General features: G+C 40.3%; 1 protein-coding gene across 1 annotated transcript in view; it reads left to right on the forward strand.

The window, feature by feature from the left end:
- The window catches only part of LOC120563882 (probable polypeptide N-acetylgalactosaminyltransferase 8), a 34659-nt gene extending 17841 nt beyond the window's left edge, over positions 1–16818 (forward strand). The window contains exons 7-11 of the mRNA XM_039808361.1: positions 11676–11861; positions 12027–12164; positions 12317–12409; positions 13737–13907; positions 15823–16818. Of these exons, the coding sequence (XP_039664295.1) occupies positions 11676–11861; positions 12027–12164; positions 12317–12409; positions 13737–13907; positions 15823–15942 (708 nt within the window). The 3' untranslated portion in view covers positions 15943–16818. The remainder of the gene's footprint in view (positions 1–11675; positions 11862–12026; positions 12165–12316; positions 12410–13736; positions 13908–15822) is intronic.
- The last annotated feature ends 5887 nt before the right edge of the window (positions 16819–22705 follow it).

Raw genomic sequence — 22705 nt, forward strand, 5'->3', positions numbered from 1 at the left:
AGCGATGGACGGGCCCTCGCGCCTCTGTGCGCGTCTGGGTTACTGGCGGCCGCCGCTCCTTGCGACCGTGCATTTGCGAGGCACTGAGACGCCACAAATAGTCAAAAATGAAAAGGGAACTCCCTGCCGAGTTCAACGATACCTCACACAAGACTCTACATCATACAGTTAATTAGCTGTGAAAGGGGGCGTGGCTAAAGCATAGGGGGCGGGTCAAACAATCACCAATTAAAAAGGAACTCTCTGCTGAGTTCAATGATACCTCACACAAGACTCTACCTTAGATGGGTCAGCATTTATGAAAGGGGGCGTGGCTTAAACATAGGGGGCATCACCAATGAAAAAGGAAGTCTTTGCTGAGCTCAATGATACTTCACACAAGGGTCTACCTTAAGCTGCTTACACACTCACCAGACGGCCGACCGCTGACAGAAAAGCCAGTCAAAATGATCCGTCTCCCCGTGTTGGTCCAAAAGGTGCCACAGAACACACCAACAAGACAAGACGAGACGAGACGTAATACATCTCTATAACAGCAGGCGGCGCAAATCTGTATTGTTGCCCAAGAAATTAAAACAGGCAGCTGATTGGCCGAACGCGTCACATGGGTTTGTTTTCTCCGGAAATTCAAAACCAGACTGTCATGGCGGCTCGTTCAGAATACGATCTCATATTGTACTGAAATAGTTCACTGAAACATGTTTCTGAAAACATTTTAAGCGAAAAATAGGCCATACAGTTGCTGAATCTGTCTTCATTTCAGCTCAACAAAGGTCAGTTTAAAAGATTTTCCCCAGATTTTGAGAGACTCTAGTCACCTCATTTCGCTCGCCATTTCTGGGTGAGTCCCGACAGCCGTGCCGCCGACCGAACATGTCAGGTCAGCCAAAATGAACGCCAACAGCCCCCCAGACTGACGACGGCACAGGACACACCGAACAGATTTGAGTTACTGACCTCACCAGACTGTCCTACGGCCGATAATCGGCCGTGTGTGTCAGCACCTTTAAACGGGTCATTAGTTATAAAAGGCGATGTGGCTAAAGCTTAGGGGGCGGGTCAAACCATCACCAATGAAGAAGGAACTCTCTGCTGAGTTCAATGATACCTCACACAATACTTTACCTTAAACGGTTCAAATGTTATGAAAGGGGGCTTGGCCTGAGTAAGTGGGTGTGGTTAAAGTATAGGGTACATGTAGACCACACATAAGTTTCATGTAAATCGGATGATGTTTGTCAAATAAGGCGCAATGCCTGTTGCCAGTGGGGGGCACTGTGACCAAAAGTCAATTATGGCCTGTAGATGTCCTCAGGCCTGGACTTTTGTCAATCGTGAGAAATTTCGGGCAGATACGACAACGTACACTCAAGTTACAACAACTTCTTTGTTCATCGCTAAACACACAAAATGGCTTCCACACCACGCCCACACCGTCTGACGAAAAGTGTTTCTTTTAATATCTTTTCATCTTTAAGGTGTTGAGATGATACAGATGTTTGAAGTCCATCGGATGAAATCTCTAGGAGGAGTTCGTTAAAGTATAGCACCTTGACTTTTAGGCCTACTTCCTGTTGCCACTAGGGGGTGCTATGACTTTAAGTAAATATCGGCCTTTATTTGTCCTCAGGGTTGGACTCTTATGAATCCTGAAAAGTTTCAAGCCAGTTGGACAATGTACACTCAAGTTACAGCCACTTCCTGTTTTGGTGGCGAAACGCACAAAATGGCTGCCCCACCACGTTCACGCCAAGGGGCTAAGCTTCGCTTCAGAACTATAACCTCCTATGGCGCCATTTTGTTGCTACAAAGCCATCACCTCCCGTTAGCATTCCACTGACTAGCATTAATTTTGAGCGAATAACTTTACATCTGAAGCGTTTAAAGTCTCCAATTGTCCATTGTTTACTTCTAAAGAAACACGACAATGTGTAAAAGGCTCCATTACCTTGTACCTCACGTTATGGCTCCGTAGCAGACGCTTTTGTAAAAATAGGCTAAGGATTGTGTCACATAGTAGAGGAATTACCGTATAGTACAGGATAAGCTTGCAGGCAGTTTCGACTTACATGAGCTGTTAGGTTTAATTACTAATGTCAACTAGCATTTTAGTTAGCAATAATTAGCCTGTGCCCATGTTATCTCCTTACATATACCTACATTCTCCGTCTCTGTAAGATTGGGAATGATTGAGATTTCTCTTGGCACAGCTACCAGAAGACTTACAACTTTCAGACACGTTGCTCACATCACATTTACGTTGTCTCTCTCAGTTGGAGGCTGTGCAGTAAAGCTGGCCATCACCGCAAAAGTGCTTCTAATATCCTTCACTGGTCTCCGTCCAGAGCAACGGGGTCTATTGGTCCATTATATACTGTCTATGGTTTACGCCCTATGACAAAAAGTTTTTCTTTTAACAACTTTTCATCTTTAATGTCTTAAGATAGCACAGACCAAATTTGAAGTTGATCGGATGAAATCTCTAAGAGGAGTTTGTTAAAGTACGGCCAAAATCGCACTAATTTCGAACTTTGAAATCAAAATGGCGGACTTCCTGTTGGATTTAGGTTATGGCTCCAATAACGTTTTTTGTACATCTTGACATGTAAAATATGTTTACCAAGTCTACGTTAAACACACTGCAGGCCTTTGCCGCTGTCGGCGCTCTGGCCCTAATAATGAAATGTCACTGGACCAAAATTACACAAACTTGTAATTATAAAAAAACAAAAACACTACAGAGTATTACTGACAACCAAGTGTCAAGTAACAAAGTACAAATACTTTGTTACCTTACTTAAGTAGAAATTTTGGGTATCTATACTTTACTGGAGATATTATTTTACAGCAGGCTTTTTACTTCTACTCCTTACATTTTCACGCAATTATCTGTACTTTCTACTCCTTAAAAATAGCCTTGTTACTCCTATTTCAGTTTGGCTTGTTTTCATTCCGGCTTGTCATTGTTCAAAAACACACAGAAAAAAAAAAAAACTATCCAGATAAATCGCGCCATCCAGATAGAGTGAATTTGATTGTGGTTGGATGAGAAGTATAAACATATACCATTCCAACACCCTATTGATTTGTACGCGATCCATCGCACCTGCACAGACCCAGTGCTAATACAGCACCGGTGCCTTAACGACCGGACCGAATAGCAACGCAGATTTCGGTGCCTTATTAGGTGCCACTTAAATGCCTGCGCTTCTCTCTGATGCTCCAAAAACGGACGTTAGAGGGAACTGAAACAACGCTGCACAGGGCGCTAGTTAACACTACACTCGACAGCTGGTAATGTTAGCCTACCGTTAGCAGCTGGAGTAAACACAGTTAAAATGTTGACAGCTAAACGGTGTAAAAGTGTGACTGTATTTCACTGGAGAGGACTAACACCAGACTGTAGCTGCCGTTGTCTGAAAAACACAGACTCAGCCTCGCTTCGCCAGCCTCGTAGTGCATTCAGAGTTATTGTAAAATACCTTTTTCCCATCCAGTGGTTGTTTTGGTAGTTTAACAGGAATTTACTGGTGAAATAAAATATTGTTATAACATTTTTAATAAATCATTTAATTTTGACCCTGTGTAATACACAAGCTGTTCTTTAATGTCGCCCTTTTGTGCTCCTTTTTTTTTAAGATCAACTTTTTGTTTTATATTTTTGAACATATAAAACAGACAAATAGAATTGAACAAGGTGCTCCTTTAAAAAAAAAAATGATATATATATAAAATGGAGATAGAGAGAAGAGATGCGTTACCTTTTTCAGCCCTTCTGAGTTTGCATGTATGATTTTAATATAACATTATAGTCATTATGAAGCTTTTGTCCTTAATGGCATTTTTTTCCCCTTACATTACTTTTATACTATAAGTATTTTTTAAACCAGTACTTTTACTTGACTAAAAAGCTTGAGTTGATACTTTTCAAGCCATAGTATCTATACTTCTACTTGAGTAATGAATGTGAACACTTTTGACACCTCTGCTGACAACACTTTCAGAGATAAGGTAGGCTACTTGCTGTACCTGAACATGGGGATTAGTGTTATCACTCAGGGAATTTGAGGACCCAAAAGCAGAGAGCAGGCAGGCGTAGGTTGAGGATTTATATAAAAAAAAAAAAAATTCATACCAAACAAGCAGTCCTGAGAGCAGCAAGCAGTGCACAGTCCAGAATGTAGAACAAACCAAAAGAACAGGATAACAAAACAGGAACAAAGAGACCACGAGGAACTCCACACAAGAACACAATAAACAGTACACATGGCAACAGACGACAATAATCTGACACAAGACAAGGGAAACACAAAGACTAAATACACCAGGTAACGAGCAAACACGGGACAGGTGACACTAGGGCTGTGGAACAGGTGGAACACATTAGACGGGAAAACTAAAAGACAGGAAGTAAAACAAGACAGAAAACCGACTACCAAAATAAAACAGGAAACAGAAACATAAACCATCATCAGAATCAATCAAAAACAGAAACATATGCAATCATCACAATTAGATATATTGTAGGCCTATACTAAAACTACACTGACAGTGTTAGTTACTATATCTTATAACTATTCAAATATAATGTAAATATACAGTACAGGCCAAAAGTTTGGACACACCTTCTCATTCAAATGTGTTTCCTTTTATTTTCATGACTATTTACATTGTAGATTCTTACTGAAGGCATCACAACTGTGAATGAACACATATGGAATTATGTACTTAACAAAAAAGTGTGAAATAACTGAAAACATGTCTTATATTTTAGATTCTTCTAAGTAGCCACCCTTTGCTTTTTTATTAATAAGGGAAAAAATTTCACTAATTAACCCTGACAAAGCACACCTGTGAAGGTAAAACCATTTCAGGTGACTACCTCATGAACCTCATTGAGAGAACACCAAGGTTTTGCAGAGTTATCAAAAAAGCAAAGGGTGGCTACTTTGAGGAATCTAAAATATAAGACATGTTTTCAGTTATTTCACACTTTTTTTTAAGTACATACAGTGCCTTGCGAAAGTATTCGCCCCTTGTAAACGCGTTTCGACCTTTTGCCACATTTCAGGCCTCAAACATAAAGATATAAAACTGTAATTTTTTGTGAAGAATCAACAACAAGTGGGTCCCAATTATGAAGTGGAACGAAATTCATTGGCTATTTCAAACTTTTTTAACAAATAAAAAACTGAAAAAGTGGGCGTGCAAAATTATTCAGCCCCTTTACTTTCAGTGCAGCAAACTCTCTCCAGAAGTTCAGTGAGGATCTCTGAATGATCCAATGTTGACCTAAATGACTAATGATGATAAATAGAATCCAGCTGTGTGGAATCAAGTCTCCGTATAAATGCACCTGCTCTGTGATAGTCTCAGAGGTCCGTGTAAAGCGCAGAGAGCATCATGAAGAACAAGGAACACACCAGGCAGGTCCGAGATACTGTTGTGGAGAAGTTTAAAGCCGGGTTTGGATACAAAAAGATTTCCCAAGCTTTAAACATCCCAAGGAGCACTGTGCAAGCGATAATATTGAAATGGAAGGAGTATCAGACCACTACAAATCTACGAAGACCCGGTCGTCCCTCTAAACTTTCAGCTCATACAATGAGAAGACTGATCAGAGATGCAGCCAAGAGGCCCATGATCACTCTGGATGAACTGCAGAGATCTACAGCTGAGGTGGGAGACTCTGTCCATAGGACAACAATCAGTCGTATACTGCACAAATCTGGCCTTTATGGAAGAGTGGCAAGAAGAAAGCCATTTCTTAAAGATATCCATAAAAGTGTCGTTTAAGGTTTGCCAAAAGCCACCTGGGAGACACACCAAACATGTGGAAGAAGGTGCTGTGGTCAGATGAAACCAAAATTGAACTTTTTGGCAACAATGCAAAACGCGTTATGTTTGGCGTAAAAGCAACACAGCTCATCACCCTGAACACACCATCCCCACTGTCAAACATGGTGGTGGCAGCATCATGGTTTGGGCCTGCTTTTCTTCAGCAGGGACAGGGAAGATGGTTAAAATTGATGGGAAGATGGATGGAGCCAAATACAGGACCATTCTGGAAGAAAACCTGATGGAGTCTGCAAAAGACCTGAGACCGGGACGGAGATTTGTCTTCCAACAAGACAATGATCCAAAACATAAAGCAAAATCTACAATGGAATGGTTCACAAATAAACATATCCAGGTGTTAGAATGGCCAAGTCAAAGTCCAGACCTGAATCCACTCAAGAATCTGTGGAAAGAACTGAAAACTGCTGTTCACAAACGCTCTCCATCCAACCTCACTGAGCTCGAGCTGTTTTGCGAAGAAGGAATGGGCAAAAATGTCAGTCTCGCGATGTGCAAAACTGATAGAGACATACCCACGCCAAGCTTACTACAGCTGTAATCGCAGCAAAAGGTGGCGCTACAAAGTATTAACTTAAGGGGGCTGAATAATTTTGCCCGCCCCAATATTTCAGTTTTTTATTTGTTTAAAAGGTTTGAAATATCCAATAAATTTCGTTCCACTTCATGATTGTGTCCCACTTGTTGTTGATTCTTCACAAAAAATTACAGTTTTATATCTTTATGTTTGAGGCCTGAAATGCTGCAAAAGGTCGAAAAGTTCAAGGGGCGAATACTTTCGCAAGGCACTGTAATTCCATATGTGTTCATTCATAGTTTTGATGCCTTCAGTGAGAATCTACAATGTAAATAGTCATGAAAATAAAGGAAACACATTGAATGAGAAGGTGTGTCCAAACTTTTGGCCTGTACTGTATATAATATGTGTTGCTTTTAAAAACCTATAATATTTTGTCAATATCATATTACACTTTTGATTCATATTAAGGCTGTGAAATGATGAAAATGACTAGGCCCTATCAATTTTGTCTGTGAAGCTTTCACAAACAACCTGGGGTCTCATTTATAAACGTGGCGTACGCACAGAATGGGGCTAAAAATGTGCGTATGCCACTTCCCACGCAAAGGTTGTGATTTATAAAAAACAATCTTGACGGGAGAATGTGCGGTCCTCCACGCAAACTCTGACCCATGCGTACGCACATTTTGGAGACAAAACAGGAATTGGCGACGCAGATGGTGAGGTGGTGAACTGAAGTCAGACTGCAGAGAGTAAATGGGAATAAGATTACTCGTAATATTTTCTAGTGTTGATGCCTCACGCACATTCTTTCATTCCATATCTTCCTTTTTTAAGAATGATTTCTGTGCCGTTCTTTGTTCTTTTCTCATAGAAAAGCTTAACTCCAAGTCTTCCAGGAGACCGCTGTTCCCAGCAGCAGCAGCCATAAGCCCCGCCTACCGATGCTATACACAATGCAATTGGCCTGACCAGAGTTTGGTTTTTCCAGCTAGCAAGCCAACGGACAGTGCCTAGACCCCCTGGCTGCAAAATAAATTTGCTGCCAGTAGGGGGAGTCTAGATTTCTAGGCTAGCACTCTAATGAAAGACAGACAAGTTAGGATTTTTTGGTTAAACTTTTTGTTAAATTTGGTGAATTATTTAGCCCCCTTCCCTGTTTGTTAGCACGTTTAGAGTGGCACCAATGCATGCCTGATGTTTTCCTGTTTAATTCAATACCAATTCAATATCATCCTAGCAGCAAAAGTGAGCTCACTACGTACAACCTCTCATTTACAACAAAGTGAAATTGCAGTCAACCCGCGATTAATTTCTAATGAACAGAAATTATTAAACACGTTAACTTTGACAGAACTAAATGGCATGATAATTTTCATAATCATGATGCACACCCATGTTGATAGCTGACTATACAATTCGCTAAGATAGGGATAAAGGCAGCCTATTATAATGTGTCCTGCTCCTGGCACTTACCAGTACCTCTTGCTGAAATTAACTGTCTGTCCCTCATCATGACCAGGCTGTGGCTGCTCAGGCTCAGCTTCCACTTGGCCCTCTAGCTCTGTGAGCTTTTTGCATTTTGCTGCATCAGTCTCGAGAGACTCTTTTCTTTGAATTTTTCCGATCCACCTTTCTCCTTACATTTTCTACTAGCAACTGTCACGTCTAATGATGTAGGCCTACTCTTCTTCCTCAGTTTTTTTTTTTTACACGTAGCACATAAGTGATCAGCGCCCCCTGCTGTTGGCTGTTAACTTTATTAGACGTTTTTTTGTGCCGATGGCCGTCGCTGTTGAATTAGATTGATACCACTTTTGTATCTATATATTAAATAATAAGCTACAGCTGGCATGCACTTTGCTTACTTAGCATTAAGACTGGAAACAGGAAGAAAACAGCTAGCATGTTCGTTCATTTTGTTTTTGCTTTCACATATGAAATCGAAATAATCGGATTGGCAGGATATGTATTCATTGTTTTTCAAAATAAGAGTTTACCCACACTGCAATTGTTAGCCTGTAAAATAGTCTTATATGCATGCTATTTGTCACCCAATTATTTGGCTTAACTGACTGAAAAAATCTATTGAAATAAATGTAAACATGTTCACGCATTGACAGTTGTCAGACAAAAGGCACGATCTGTTTTTGTAGGAGAGTAGGAGAGGGGAAGACCAATCTCATCGTTTAACCCTGTTGTGTTCAATGTCATGTTAAACAATTGTTTGTTCCCGGTCAAAAATGACCGTTCCATTAATACTCATCATAAAATTGTAAATAATACATGTATTCTTTATTTTAGATGTTTTTATTAACTTAAATTCTCATGAATAATAAAGAAAATGTATGTCTATTTGTTATTATTATTATTATTAGGGTGAGGCTATTTGCACCCCTGGTACAATTAGAAGTGCTATTCGTACCCTGGTGCAATTAGAAATGAATGCTATTCGTACCCCGCCAGTGCACACAGAAATGTGTTCTATTAATACCCCATCTGGTACAAATATCAATGTATGCTATTTGCACCCCTGTGCATTTACAGTACCTTGGCATATATTTACACACATACATATCCATACTACTCATGTATTACACCTTTTTGGAATATTATCGCCCTGACATTCTTACCCTAACCATAACCAATCCCACTCCTCTTGCCTAAACCTAACCAACCCAACCAGAGCAGGCATATTCATGAGTCTACCCCTACCACCCTGCAAAAAAACTAAAATTTGCGTTCCCCACTAACACAGAACGTATAGGGAAAGTTGGGGAACGTTAGTTTTTGGTTTTCTAAAGGTTAGTTTGAACCAAACCAAAAACTAATTTGCGGGCCCTGACTTGCGCAATTGCGTGCAAATTATCTAATCCAAAATGAAAACAACAAGATTGCCTCACTGGGGAATCAAACTCCAAACTCCCAGACCAAAGCTCAGTGTTCTAACCACTCACCTCGCAGTTCTTACAGAATGTTGTATAACTGTTGTGTCTTCAAGCCACGGTTGCTAGGTAACCATACTGTATACGAAAAATAGGTACTAACCTATGGTACTAACTAACAAACTAACGGTTGTATGCTTTCACTGAAGACAGAAAGTGCAACTGTAGTATCAATTTTCCGCTAGAAATTCAATTGTGAAAACTTTCCTAATATGCCAGTTTCTGCCAGGTTTCTGCGGTCATGGAAGATGAACGTCCACCATGATTTCGGTGTTCGCGAGCAACGGTTTTTTGTTGTTACGTCACAGGGTGTGAATAGCTCAGCTGTGTGGCCGAGGCTATTCGTACCGGGGGTGCAAATAGACACTCCGTAAAAATAAATAGTTGCAACCATAAAGGGTTTGAAAACGTTTACTTTGAACACAAGTCCTAATACGATCCCTCTCATTTTATTAAAAATAAATAGGCCTAATATGGTTGATTGTTAATTTTTATGTGGGGTAATGCTTATTTGTGCGTGTTTCTGAAGAAAAAAAAAAAAAAAAAGAAAATGTAACTCATATCCATCACTTTAAACAAAACTGATCGGAGAAATGTTAATGTTATTCTCTACCTTAATGGGAGCAGTGAGTCTGCGTCTTCGCTGCACACAGACGGTGTAGGCCTAGTAACGACAGGAACCGCATGTCGCCCTCCATCTGCAGCCTTAACATTGCTTTTAACCAGGGTCAAGGCAGAAAACCCAAACTCACAAAAGTAAGTGGATTTGATGAAATCTCTCACTTTTGACCCAAACAGGTGTTACTTTATGTGAATGTATACATTTTTAAATGGTTAATAAACAAATGTCCTTGGTAACTTTGGCCCAAAGTAATCTGTGATAAACCGTAGCCTATAGTCCTACTATGTTTCATCTGATTATTTATTTTAGGTAAAATAATCCAGCAATTATGTTTTTTAGTACTCGTTCGAATTCTAGATGATAAGCTCAGATCAATGAGGCATACAGGCCATAAATAACAAATATATACATTTTTTTTATTATTCATAAGAATTTTAAGTTAATAAAAACATCTAAAATAAAGAATATATGTATTATTTACATTTTTATGATGAGTATTAATGGAATGGTCTTTTTTTGACCGGGAACAAAAAATTGTTTAACATGACATTGAACACAACAGGGTTAAACGATGAGATGGGTCTTCCCCTCTCCTACTCTCCTACAAAAACAGATTGTGCCTTTTGTCTGACAACTGTCAATGCCAACCTAACTTATTTAACACAATACAAGGCATTATGTCAGATTTTACAGGAGAGCCAAAACAATTTTAACCAGAGTTGAGTCCGCTGCTATTGTCATGTAATGAACACAGTATTTGATCTTTTTGTGTTATAAGATGCTCAATATTGCTACAGTTTAAGTTGAAAAATACTTATCAAACATTTTAAAAATGGCAAAAGAGTGGGATATGCCTTTTTAGCACAAACATTTTCCAGACAGACTAATGCAGAATAATAATAAGTAAATGTATATATACAAGGTTAATGCACATGCAGTTATATTAATAGTGTATATGTTTGTAGACGTTTTTTTAAATTTTAAGAGTTAAAGCCTTGGTGAAAGTTGCTGAGCATTACTTAAAGATGAAGATATTTGTTCTTATCTTTATTCAGTGTGGATTGAAGTGTAATTAATGCATTTTAAATAAAATTAATGTGGTTTACAATTGTTTACTTCCATAAGCCCATATTCTGATTTATATTGGGGAAATGTTTGTGTCAAAAAGTTATGTCACTCTTGTGATTTTTGAGATCAATAAGTAGTTTTCAACCTAAACTGTAGCAATATTGTCTATTTATGATAATGTCCAATCTGATAACATGCCCCGTTGTTAGCATGATCTACCAACCTTTTAGCACGGTGTTAAGCTCTCTTGAGCCATTTCACTGTTATGCCTTGTTTTCTATGTGTCATTTCAGTTGTGTCCTTTTGGCACTCATATATAATATAATATAATGAAATGTACAAAGATTCTCAGAGAGACCATGTCTTGGCTAGGTGTGGTAACTTCCTTGGTTGTCACTGGTTGTCTGGCAAATGTTCTATTGTTATAATTATTAACTTTATGGGTCAGCTGCAGGGGTCTCCCAGAGATGAAGCCCTACAAACTGTTAAGTGAATATAAGAAGCGCTGGTGCTACCCACAGTTTGTGAACTTCTAAGTAGCTCTTATTAACTCTTAACTTTTGTTTTTATTCATGCTTTGTACTTGCACAATTACCATTGGTAACTGATCAATTATTCAATTTTATCAAGTAGTATAAAGCTAAGCTTTTTTTTGCTCATATAGGTGTGGACATGTGGAGGCAGTATTGAAGTAGTTCCATGCTCCAAGATTGGCCACATTGCAAGGGCCCACAAGCCCTACACGCCTGACCTGGACAAAGTCATGAGGAGAAACGCCCTGAGGGTAGCAGAAGTCTGGATGGATGAATACAAACACAACGTCAACTTGGCTTGGAACTTGCCGTTTGAGGTACTTCAAATGTTGTCATGTACAACAAAAATGATGATGCCCTTTCTATGGAATACTGCATGCCTCATACACACATGATGCAGAATGAACATCCAAGGGTCCATAATAAAAAGCTTTTCTTATTAATATGAATGTGACAAACAAACCATACCTTATTCTCTGCAGAATCACGGAATTGACATTGGGGATATCTCTGAAAGGAAAAAACTCAGGGAAAGGTTGAACTGTAAACCTTTCAAATGGTACCTGGAAAATGTGTATCCCAAGTTGGATCCCTTGACTAACCTAGTTGCCTATGGAGGAGTAAGTTTAGTTGTATCTAATGTATCTTTGCATGTGTGGTAGAGGCAGTACTGCAGGGTGTGCAATTATATTGTGTATTTTAATGATACATGTCATAGTATTGGATGCATTTTCATTGGGTTTGATAAAATGAAAAACTCCTTCATTTATAGATAAGGAATATTGATGCTGACAGGTGCTTAGACCAAGGACCAGTGCCAGGTCACATACCCATTGCCTACAGTTGCTACTACTATCAACCTCAAGTAAGTAAAGCAAGTAACCATAGTTACGTATTGTAACTCCAGATTCTATGAGTATAGGCATAGCCTTGTGAGAGCTGTTGCAATTGGGTTTATCCCTCACGTATGCACAGTTGTAAAGATTTCTTTCGCACCCTTGTGCCCTGCACAAGCCTCTCTTACGTTCGCAGTTACGTACAGTATATTACAGCTGCAAGACCAGAGATCTGCTGCCAACATCAGCATTTTTCTTCAGCCAATGTTGTTGAAGCAGGTGGCCTGAATCTTAGAGGGCTATGCCTATACTCATAGAATCTGGAGTTACAATACGTAACTATCGTTCTATTTAGTATAGGCTTCACCCTCTAAGAGCTGTTGCTATTGGGTTAAGGGCGAAGCCACCTGCGACACAAGGTTGACAAGTAGAACATAGACTAATTCCTCTTCCTATTTATATTAAACAAGGTTTAATGAATCAAACAACATATTTTGATGAAAAACCCTGTCATCATTAGGCCTATTACTGGTCGTAAGGCCCATGTCATGTGGATTGTGAAAATGTCTTATAATGACAAAAAATTAATATCACAATTAATAACTGCAAAAACTCATAGCCACTCAAGTGCTGGATGATGGAGTGTGGATAAAACCGAGTGAGTCATGGAGGACCCAGACCCAGGAAGCCGCTCTGCAAATGTCGACCACGTTATGCCTCTGAAGGGGGCCGCGGATGCTGATAGCACTCGTGGAGTGTGCCCGAATGTCCTGAGGGAGTTCCACTCCCTCTGCGCTATAGGATGTCTGGGTGTCGCTGCTGGTGGTATCCTTACCATATCCGACTGTCCGCCCAGCTGCCATCATCTGCCGCTTCAGGTCCTCCTCCGGTAAACGGCCGGCGGGGTGCCAGCCCGGCGAACATGGCCGAGGCACACCTTGCAGCTCGGGTGGAGATCTGGCTGCAGGATTTAGCTGGTCCATCAGTCGGTATACGGGCAGACACCGCTGTTCTTCGAAGTCATCAAACTGTTTGTTACTAAAGAAAAATAGGGAGCAGATCGCTGGTCTCGCAGCTGTAATATACAGTACCTGCGGACGTAAGAGAGGCCCGTACAGGGGCACAAAGGCGCGAAAGTAATGACTGCTCATGCGCGAGGGATAAACCCAATTGCAACAGTTCTTAGAGGGTGAAGCCTATACGAAATAGAACAGTGGTTGTCAAGATTAATGATTATAGTCACTGAAAAGTTACAACTGGCAAATGGAAATATTGTCTGTTTACTGCTGTTGGCTTATTTACAGTAACTGACCAATCTGCTTTCAGTATGACTTTTAATTTTTTATTTTTTTTTAGATCTGTTATTATCGGTCAAACGGTGAGCTCTATATCGGTGCCATCAAGTCCCACAAGTACAATGACAACCGGTGTTTAACTGACCCGGGGAAAAACGAAACGGAGCCTGGCCTTCATAACTGCAAAGAGGCTAAGCAGAAAGGAATGGGGATTCACTGGGACTTCACTCAGGTATTACACATTGTTAAACTATTATTAAAACATATAGCAAAGTATATAAAAGTCAGGGAAGAGATGTGGCAAAAGGATTTTTTTTATTCCAGTATAATAGTGAAAAATTAAAGTCAGTAGCTATGTTTCCATCGACCCGTTTTTATCCGAATTAAGTGATCGAATGAAAAATGCCTTATGGAAACAGTAAAATCCGACTGAATTTCATGAATATCGACTCAAATGAAATATGTTCGGTCTCATCGGATTTTCTCTTGATCGATATACGGCTTATGCGATAAACGCTGATGGAAACGTTATTTGCCGAATAAATAATGAATTGCGATTAAGTTTTAGGTCATTTTATGGTTGCAACCCGCAATAAAACGAAGAAGAAGAAGTTTCAGTTCATTTCCGCCCAGTATTTCCGCTCTGTTTGCAAAACAAAAACAGATGTAAGTGGACAAACGGGGAGACGAGATACTTTTTTTATTTAATTTACCAGAAAAATACAACAGCTATTTTAGATAGCAAAAATCTAAGAAACGCCATCATTTATCAGGAGCTCGCGAAGGAAATGACCAACAGTTAGGCTATGACAGGGACATTAAACGCTTAACTTGAAAAAGCTTAATGTGGTTTAATGTATCTAAACAACGATGATCATCACCAGATTTACCATGGTTATATCTTGTCATGAACACTTAAGCCTGTCAAAAAAACTAAATCGAAATCCAACGAAGTTATAGAAGTTATCTCACGTTAATATTTTCTTCATCAGTGGCCGTAGCCTATTAATATTAATATGGTGAGGAAAAAGCTTAACATGGTTTAATGTACCTAAACAATGATCAATCATCACCAAATGTCTCTCTCATATTACCCATCATAACCACGGAAAACTGTCAAATAATCTAACCCAAAGTCCAGTTATTATGGACGTTATCTGACATAAATCGTTTCTGCTTCAGGGCAGCGGAGCGGCTTGGGGTTGACTCTCCACGGTTCTCATTGGCTTTATAAGTCCTAATGTGAAAAAGCTTAACATGGTTTAATGTACCTAAACAACGATCAATCATCACCAAAAAATCCTCTTCTATATTGCTCATTATAACCACTTAAAACGATCAAATCTAACCCAATGTCCAAATATTATGGACGTTATCTGACACATTAACGTGAGATAACTTATAATCGTTGGATTTTGATTTAGTTTTTTTGACAGGCTTAAGTGTTCATGACAAGATATGACCATGATACATCTGGTGATGATTGATCATTGTTTAGATATTAAACCATGTTAAGCTTTTTCACGTTAAGCGTTTTAGAATGTCCCTTACGACAAGCCGTGGGACGTCCTGCGGAGTAAATGGAAGGCGCTCGATACACGGCTCAAAAAAGAGAGTTGTCTCGCAGCGGTGCCGGAGGGAAAATATAAGGCAAGTTCCACCTTTTTGATGAGCTCGATCATATCCTCAGCCAAAGGTCCATCGGAGCTTAGGCTATAGCTTGGCTTCTAATATTAACAACTACTTTTGTCTAGCAAAACTTTGTTCGCAAAAGTTTGCTTGAATCTTGTGCGATTCAGTTCAAAAATGAATGGAAACACCATAAAATGTCTCAAATCAATGTGATATACCAATTTAATCGCAAAACAGCATGTGACGTCATTACGCACAGGTTTTTATTCGCTTTAAAGCTGTTGGATGGAAACACACTTTCACCAGCTTTATTCGCATGAGTTTTTTTACCGAACTTCAGATAATTCGATTGACAAGTGGATGGAAACTTAGCTAGTGTGTCTCACCCTTTTATATAAAATATAGGGTGGATGACTTCAGGGTGACTCATAGCTCAAACTATTGACTGATTGTCTAAATATTGTATGATGACAGGCTGTGCGTTTGTATTCTTGATACTTATTTTTCTTCTCCAGGGCAAAGAACTGAAGAACAAAGATACAAAAAGGTGTCTGGAGATTAAGAATGGCGTGCTTCTGATACAGGAATGCTCTGGCCAAAGATGGGAAATCCAAAACATAATCAAAGCCTTTTAAAGTGTGCGGCCAACAAGAAATGCACTTCTCTGCTCATTGGTCAGTGAATAATATCACCTGAATGTGTACAATGGACACTTGCTCAACAGTTTATGAATGGACAAAGTAATTATTTGTACAATTTATTATTATTATTGGGTTTTCATCAGATTCAAACCTGGGGCATAGCATAATATGGGAGGTTAAGCTTTGCTTTGTTTTGTATTTAAATAAAGGTTTGGCTTAGGTACATTTCTTTGATGGCAGCAGTGGTCATAAAAGCATTAATGCTATTAGTTAGATGTAGCTTTTAGGTTTTAGTTCTATAACAATTGACCAACTATTACAAATACTACATCTGGAGGCATTTTTATGCAATAGCTTTGGTGCTGTTAGGTAAATTTCCGGTTTGGAAAATATAAAAGTTCTTCTTAGTAATCTATTTCTACTTTTCTTTGCATTATCATCTGTGACAGAAATAGCCTCCATGTAGAGAAAGGCAAACAAATCATAAGGGGATAGAAAAGTAAAGAAGTAAAGGTGGTATAAATAACATGATTCAGAAAACAAAGTGGTTCATGGATGAGTGATGTTGACGGTGTTCCAGGACAACAGAGTTCTGTTTTCTTGTGCTTCGACAAAGGCCTATGTTTGAAATAATGTCAAATATTGATCTTTTTTTTTTTTCCTCATTTAGAAAATAAAGCGTTTACTGGTTGATGTTTGAATTTTGTTTTTTGTTTTTTTTAAGTGAAGTTATAGCTGGTGTTGTTTTTGATGGTGTTGTGGTTATGGATATTTCTGTTGTGGTTGTTTATATTTCTGTTGCCTGTTTGAATATTTCTGTATGTTTCCTGTTTTGTATATTGATTCTGTGGATTGTGTGTTCTGTTCCCTGTTGTGTATATTTCTGTTGTGGTTGTTTATATTTCTGTTTCCTGTTTTATTTTGATAGTCTGTTTTTCCCCATTGTCTTGTCTAGTTTTACTTCTTGTGTTTTCCCACCTTCTTGGTTACTCTGCCCACTCCTAATGTGTTTCACCTGTTCCCCAACCCTAGAATCAGAATCAGAATCAGAAAAGCTTTATTGCCAAGTATGTTTACACACACGAGGGATGTGTCGTGGTATCGTAGGTGCAAGTCACATTAAAGCATTAAAGCAACATGCACAAACACACCGAGTCGCCATATGCGGCGCCATCACAACTCTCTCCTAACTCTTGCAGATACAGCATGACATGAGGAGAGGGGAGGGAAACAAAAAAGCGGCTCTCAGACTGTCCTCATAAAGATAAGAACAGTTTGGGAACAGGAAAAAACACCTCAGCACATAAGCACACAACAGTACATTTGCACTGCTGCACATAACACAACATAACACAATACAACATAACATAAATGTACAGTTGCAAATTTCGCCGCGAAGGCGTGGGACTCGGGGTAGGGCGTGGGGAAGGGGAGGGGGTTTGGCCTGCTGAGAAACGCACAGCCCGGCAGCCCACTAGTGTCTCAGTCCGCAGAATTTCCTAGCGATAACACAGCACTTTGCCATGGTGACACCCTTGAACAGTCCAGAACCGATACGACAATCAGCAAGCACTGGGGGAGACGGGGGAGGAACAAGAGCGCCTCGCTTGCAGAGCCCCAGCAGGGTGACTGTTTGTTTCAAGAAACGGCCTTGGCAAGGCCGTTCAAGATAAGGGGGCCGAAAGATTAAATTAGTTTGGTCTAAACGAATGGCGGCTCTAATTTAACAGACATTCTATTGTTCATCCGTTTAACTGGTCAATTTTCCTTTCCAATTCAGTGACCTTCTGCATGATGGTATCCAAGCCGCGAATCATTACCATGTTGTACTCCATCACGCGATTAATAGTCCCAGTTTGCGCGCTGATAATCCCAGTTTGCAAACTGATCGCTTTTTCAACAGCTTCAGTCAGGCCAGGCAGCTTCCTTGGGCTTTGGACAGCTACCAGAGTCTTTTTAATTTCTCGATAAACCAGGGCGAAGCATCCTCCAATCAGCAGCAGTCCAGTTATCATGGTTCCGAATAGGTAGATATCCTACCTAAACGTCCTCCACGGAGAGAGCAGAGAGACACACGACACGACAATTCTCCCAGCCGTCCATCGTATACCCCGCAGCAAACGTTCCGTCAGGACATGCTGGCTCACCCGAACCAGTGCTCCTCCTCGAGAATATAGTGTCAATTGCGCTGAGAGACCAGTTAATCAGTTCCATAATTTGGGTTTTGTAGAGCCTGAGCCTTGCAGGGAGAGTCTCTAAAAGTTAACAGCAGACAACACAAGACAAGATAGCAAGCAGGGTAGGCCTGGGAGGGAGAGGGAGAGAAAGCGACCGCCTTCGCTGAGAGCAGAAAGACACCTGTTCCTCATTTTCCCAGTATATTTAATCTCTGTGTTCCCTTTGTCCCTTGTCAGATTGTTTTGTTCCTGCTGGTTTGTTGCTGTCTGTGAGTTTCAGTCATTGTGTCAGTGTGTATTGTCTCCCTGTGTCAGTCACGTCAAGGTCTTGTGTTTCCAGGTTTTTGATCTACTTTTGTATTTTCGGAAAGACGTTTTTGCCCTTTACTGTTGGGACTCTCTCTGTTGGCATTGTCCTTGTTTTTTGTAAAATAAAACCCCAAGCTTAAACCTTCTCCTGCCTGCCTACCTGATCTCTGCACTTTGGTCCACTATTCCCTGCACCACGTGACAGGTGGCCTGTTTTTTAGGGGTCCAAGCCCGAGGGGGTATGGGAACCGCGTGTTGCAAGGCAACGCGGAACCCAATGTTTTTCTACTGATTCTTCTTCTTCTTCCTCTTCTTCTCCGCCTAAAACTCCGCCTAATACTCCAACTACAGCCTAAACCGTACATGGTGGGGGGTTGCCATTTTCAGGACTGGTCCAAAACCCCGCAAGGACCTCAGGCGCAAAATTTGACCCATTTCCACCATTAGGTGGGCGCTATAGCAGAAAAAACGCGTTTGGCCCTATAACTCTGACAACGTACTTCCAACAGTCAAAAACCATACATCTACGCGTTCACTGGATCCAACTGAATCACGTGATATAGGCCACGCCCATTTCCGCCTAGACTTTAATGCGTGAAAAATTACGATTTATCAAAAACCTACTTTTTGGAACTCCTCCTAGACTGTGCGGATCAACGCCAAACTTTAGATTCTTCTTTGCCATGACCCTCTAGAGGGTCCCCAATGCGTTTTAGGAAAATTGGTCACTGGGGGCGTACAAGTACAAAAAGTTTATATCTCATGAACGGCTCATCCAATTTATAAAGAATTTGATGGTTACCATCTGGGGCCGATCCTGAGGCCAACCCTAAAGTGGGGTACTGAGGGGTCAAAGTGGGCATGGCCTATGGGACCCAAAGGGACCCAAGTCTAGATATACCACTTACGCTAATGTGAACAACTTTAAACTTACAGGGCAGATGGACAATGGGCCATGGACCACACCTACCAAAAATTATACATGTGGACCACTAGGTGGCACTATGATGGTTTTTGTCCTTAACTCCCACATTACACATTAGAAATTATTACATACCGTGTTCCTTGAATCATGCGGAATTACCTGATATAGGCCACACCCATTTCTGCTTAAAACTTTTTCCCGCAATATTGCGCAATCGCGAAAACCAGCTTTTTCGAACTTCGTCCTAGGCCGTACAACCGATTTGCACGACACCTGCGTAGATAGTATCTCAAGACAGACTTGACCAAAAGTTATGCAAAGAATTGTGCTATGTTAAAGTATGGCATTTGACGACCAACGAAATTTTCCTAGCTAGCTACCACACACATATCATATCATATCTAAATTAAATGTTATCAGCAAATATGGCGAAGATGGGCCTTTAGGGGGCGCGCTATAAGCAACGTTTATTTTTTCGGCCAATAACTCAATCCATTTAAATGGGAAATTTGCCATTGCAATATCTCTGCCACAGTAAAAGCAATCAACACGAAACTTGTGATGCTCGTCGCGTATAGCCCTGAGGCTCTGTACCAAATTTAGTGATATCATAATTATAAATAGTCGAAACTTAGGGTCTTTTGGAGCTAAAAGCTAACAATTTCCCCTTTCTGCTGATGTTTTTTGTCTTCCTAGCCCTTACAGAAGGTTTTGCATCCAGCCTAAAAGTCCAGAGTTTTTGTGTCTTTGTGAAATTAATACATACTGTTACATCCAAGATTGATACACTGTGTGTAAGAAATGTTAATAGTTTGTCCTTTATGAGTTATAATGTTCATTATGTATTTGTGAGAAATGGCGCTGTCCTGAGTTGAAAGCCTACGTTACGACTAAATTATTGAGTTAATAGGCATATGTGTACGTGTCAGCCGCTGTCCATTTCTTAAGGTTCTCAAATGCAAACAATTTTTGACCTTTTTTATTTTTTAAAGGGCATGCGCCTGTGAGCACTAGGGTGGTACGGTTCACAAAACCCACGGTTCGGTTCGTATCCGCGGTTTTAAAGGTCACGGTTTTCGGTTCTGTAACGGTTCTTGTTATTTTTCTTTTAATCTTTAACACTCCAGAATATACTTCAGCATATGATATATAGCTAAAATTAGTATATTGAATGCATGTTCACACAATACATGCACACAGTGGCAGTTCTATATATTGTTTTATTTCATCATAGGTAACGTGAAATCCAAAATGTTCCCACACACCAGACTTTAAACCACGCTGGCGCATCCTCCAGCTCGAGGGAGCCTCTCTCCCACATGACATTTCTGCATGTGACATGACATGACCTGGAGCAGCAGCACGCGCACTCCACTCGAGGAGCAGTCGGCCGGTGTCTCTCAAAATCTGACGAAAATCTTTTAAACTGACCTTTGTCAACTGCATGGCCTATTTCTCGCTAAAATGCTTTCAGAAACATGTTTCGGTAAACTATTTTAGTACAATATGAGATCGTATTCTGAATGAGCTGCCATGACACTCTGTTTGGAAATTCGGGAGCAGCAAGACCCATGTGATGCGATCGTCCAATCAGCTGCCATGGGTTGCGTTCGTTACGCTCATCTCCCACATCCCGCTCATCCCGCTCATCATTTCCACTAAGTGTTTTAACATATGTGTCGAAAGTGGACACTACGGCAGTAAGTCAGTCCCTCCAGAAAAACGTGATTATGCGATCGCAAATTCAATGCATAATCAGCCAAAGTCCACATATTCAAGCGGGGGCGCAATTTTTTTCAAATATGCACCGCGCCCGCATAAATTGCCGATTTCCACGCAAAATATGCGGTGCTTGCATGATTTCATAATCCCCGCATTTTCGTTGCAAAAACATCACACATATCTTAGCAGAAAGTTGAAAAATTTTTGCGTTTACCCGGTTTACTTCACACAAGAGTAGCCATTTTCCCTCTTGCCATGGGAACGTTATGAAGTGGAGTAATTACGCGCGGCGTGAACATCTCGAAAAGCAGGTGTTGGAGGTTGATACTTTGAGTCTCTTAAGTTGGTATCCAATAAGAAACCTATCTTAATATCTGATATTATCTGTTTAAAGGTCCCATGGCATAAAAATTTCACGTTATGAGGTTTTTTAACATTAATATGAGTTCCCCCAGCCTGCCTATGGTCCCCAATTGGCTTGAAATGGTGATAGGTGTAAACCGAGTCCTGGGTATCCTGCTCTGCCTTTTGAAAAAATGAAAGCTCAGATGAGCCGTTCTGGAATCTCCCCTTTCTCTGCTTTGCCCGCCCAGAGAATTTGGCCAACCCGTGAGAGAGAGCATCATGGCTTTCAAATGAGCAAAGTGGCAGTTGGTCAAGGCCCCACACCCCACTCTCCACCTTGCCCCTCCCTCTCTCCTTCTCAATAGCTACAGACACAGAAATGGTACGTTCTGAGGAAAGCTCATTGTGGGACTGGCTCTAGTGGATGTAATTCTGCACCAAGGCTGAATTCGGGAAAGAGACTTCAGATATAGTATTGGGGACCACTAAGGTCTATATAAAAGCATCCAAAGAGCATCATGTCATGGGACCTTTAAGTGCTCCTGCTGTCTATATTATTAACGATGTTTGAAAGTCTGTCTCTTTTGTATCTTTTTATTCCTCCTGTTTAGACTATTACTTTTATTTTTACTTTAATATTATTTATTTGTATATATTTGTATTTTGTATCTTATTTGTTTACTTATTGCAATGACTGAATATCTGTAAACTATCACACAACGTGCCCTTCATAGAGTAAGAATTGTGTTTGTATTGTGAAGAAGCTGGCTTTGACGAGTGAATGGGTGAAGTGAATGCTGCCAGATGCGTACTGTAAAAGTCTGGGGTTTCATTTATAAAACTGTGTGTAGGATCCTTACTATAAATTTACGTATGCCCAAAAGCCCCGAAAATGGCGCCGCGCAAAAAGTCAGATTTATAAAACCCGTGTCCGTACACCTGTAAACAATGTTCCCTTTATATAATCAGAGATTACCTACAAGTGAGTGTATGTGGATCAGCCTCTTATCCCGCCCTGTGCACGCCCATTTTTAACATAAACAGTCAATGCAAAGCACCTCGTGAATGCTGATCAGTATATGAATGACACTGGCAGTTGTTACACAGAATCATGATGAGTGGCGGAGAAAAAGCAAAAAACTTCTCAGACGTTCAGGAATTGCTGCAAATTGAATTATAATGTCGGCCTGTTCTTGCACAGTGTAGGGAACCCTGGATCTATAACTACATGTATTAATAATACGTCAAACGGCAGGCATTACGGCACTCAAGGACAGCT

Source organism: Perca fluviatilis, chromosome 8 (genome assembly GCF_010015445.1).
Source record: "Perca fluviatilis chromosome 8, GENO_Pfluv_1.0, whole genome shotgun sequence".
Lineage (NCBI taxonomy): Eukaryota > Metazoa > Chordata > Actinopteri > Perciformes > Percidae > Perca > Perca fluviatilis.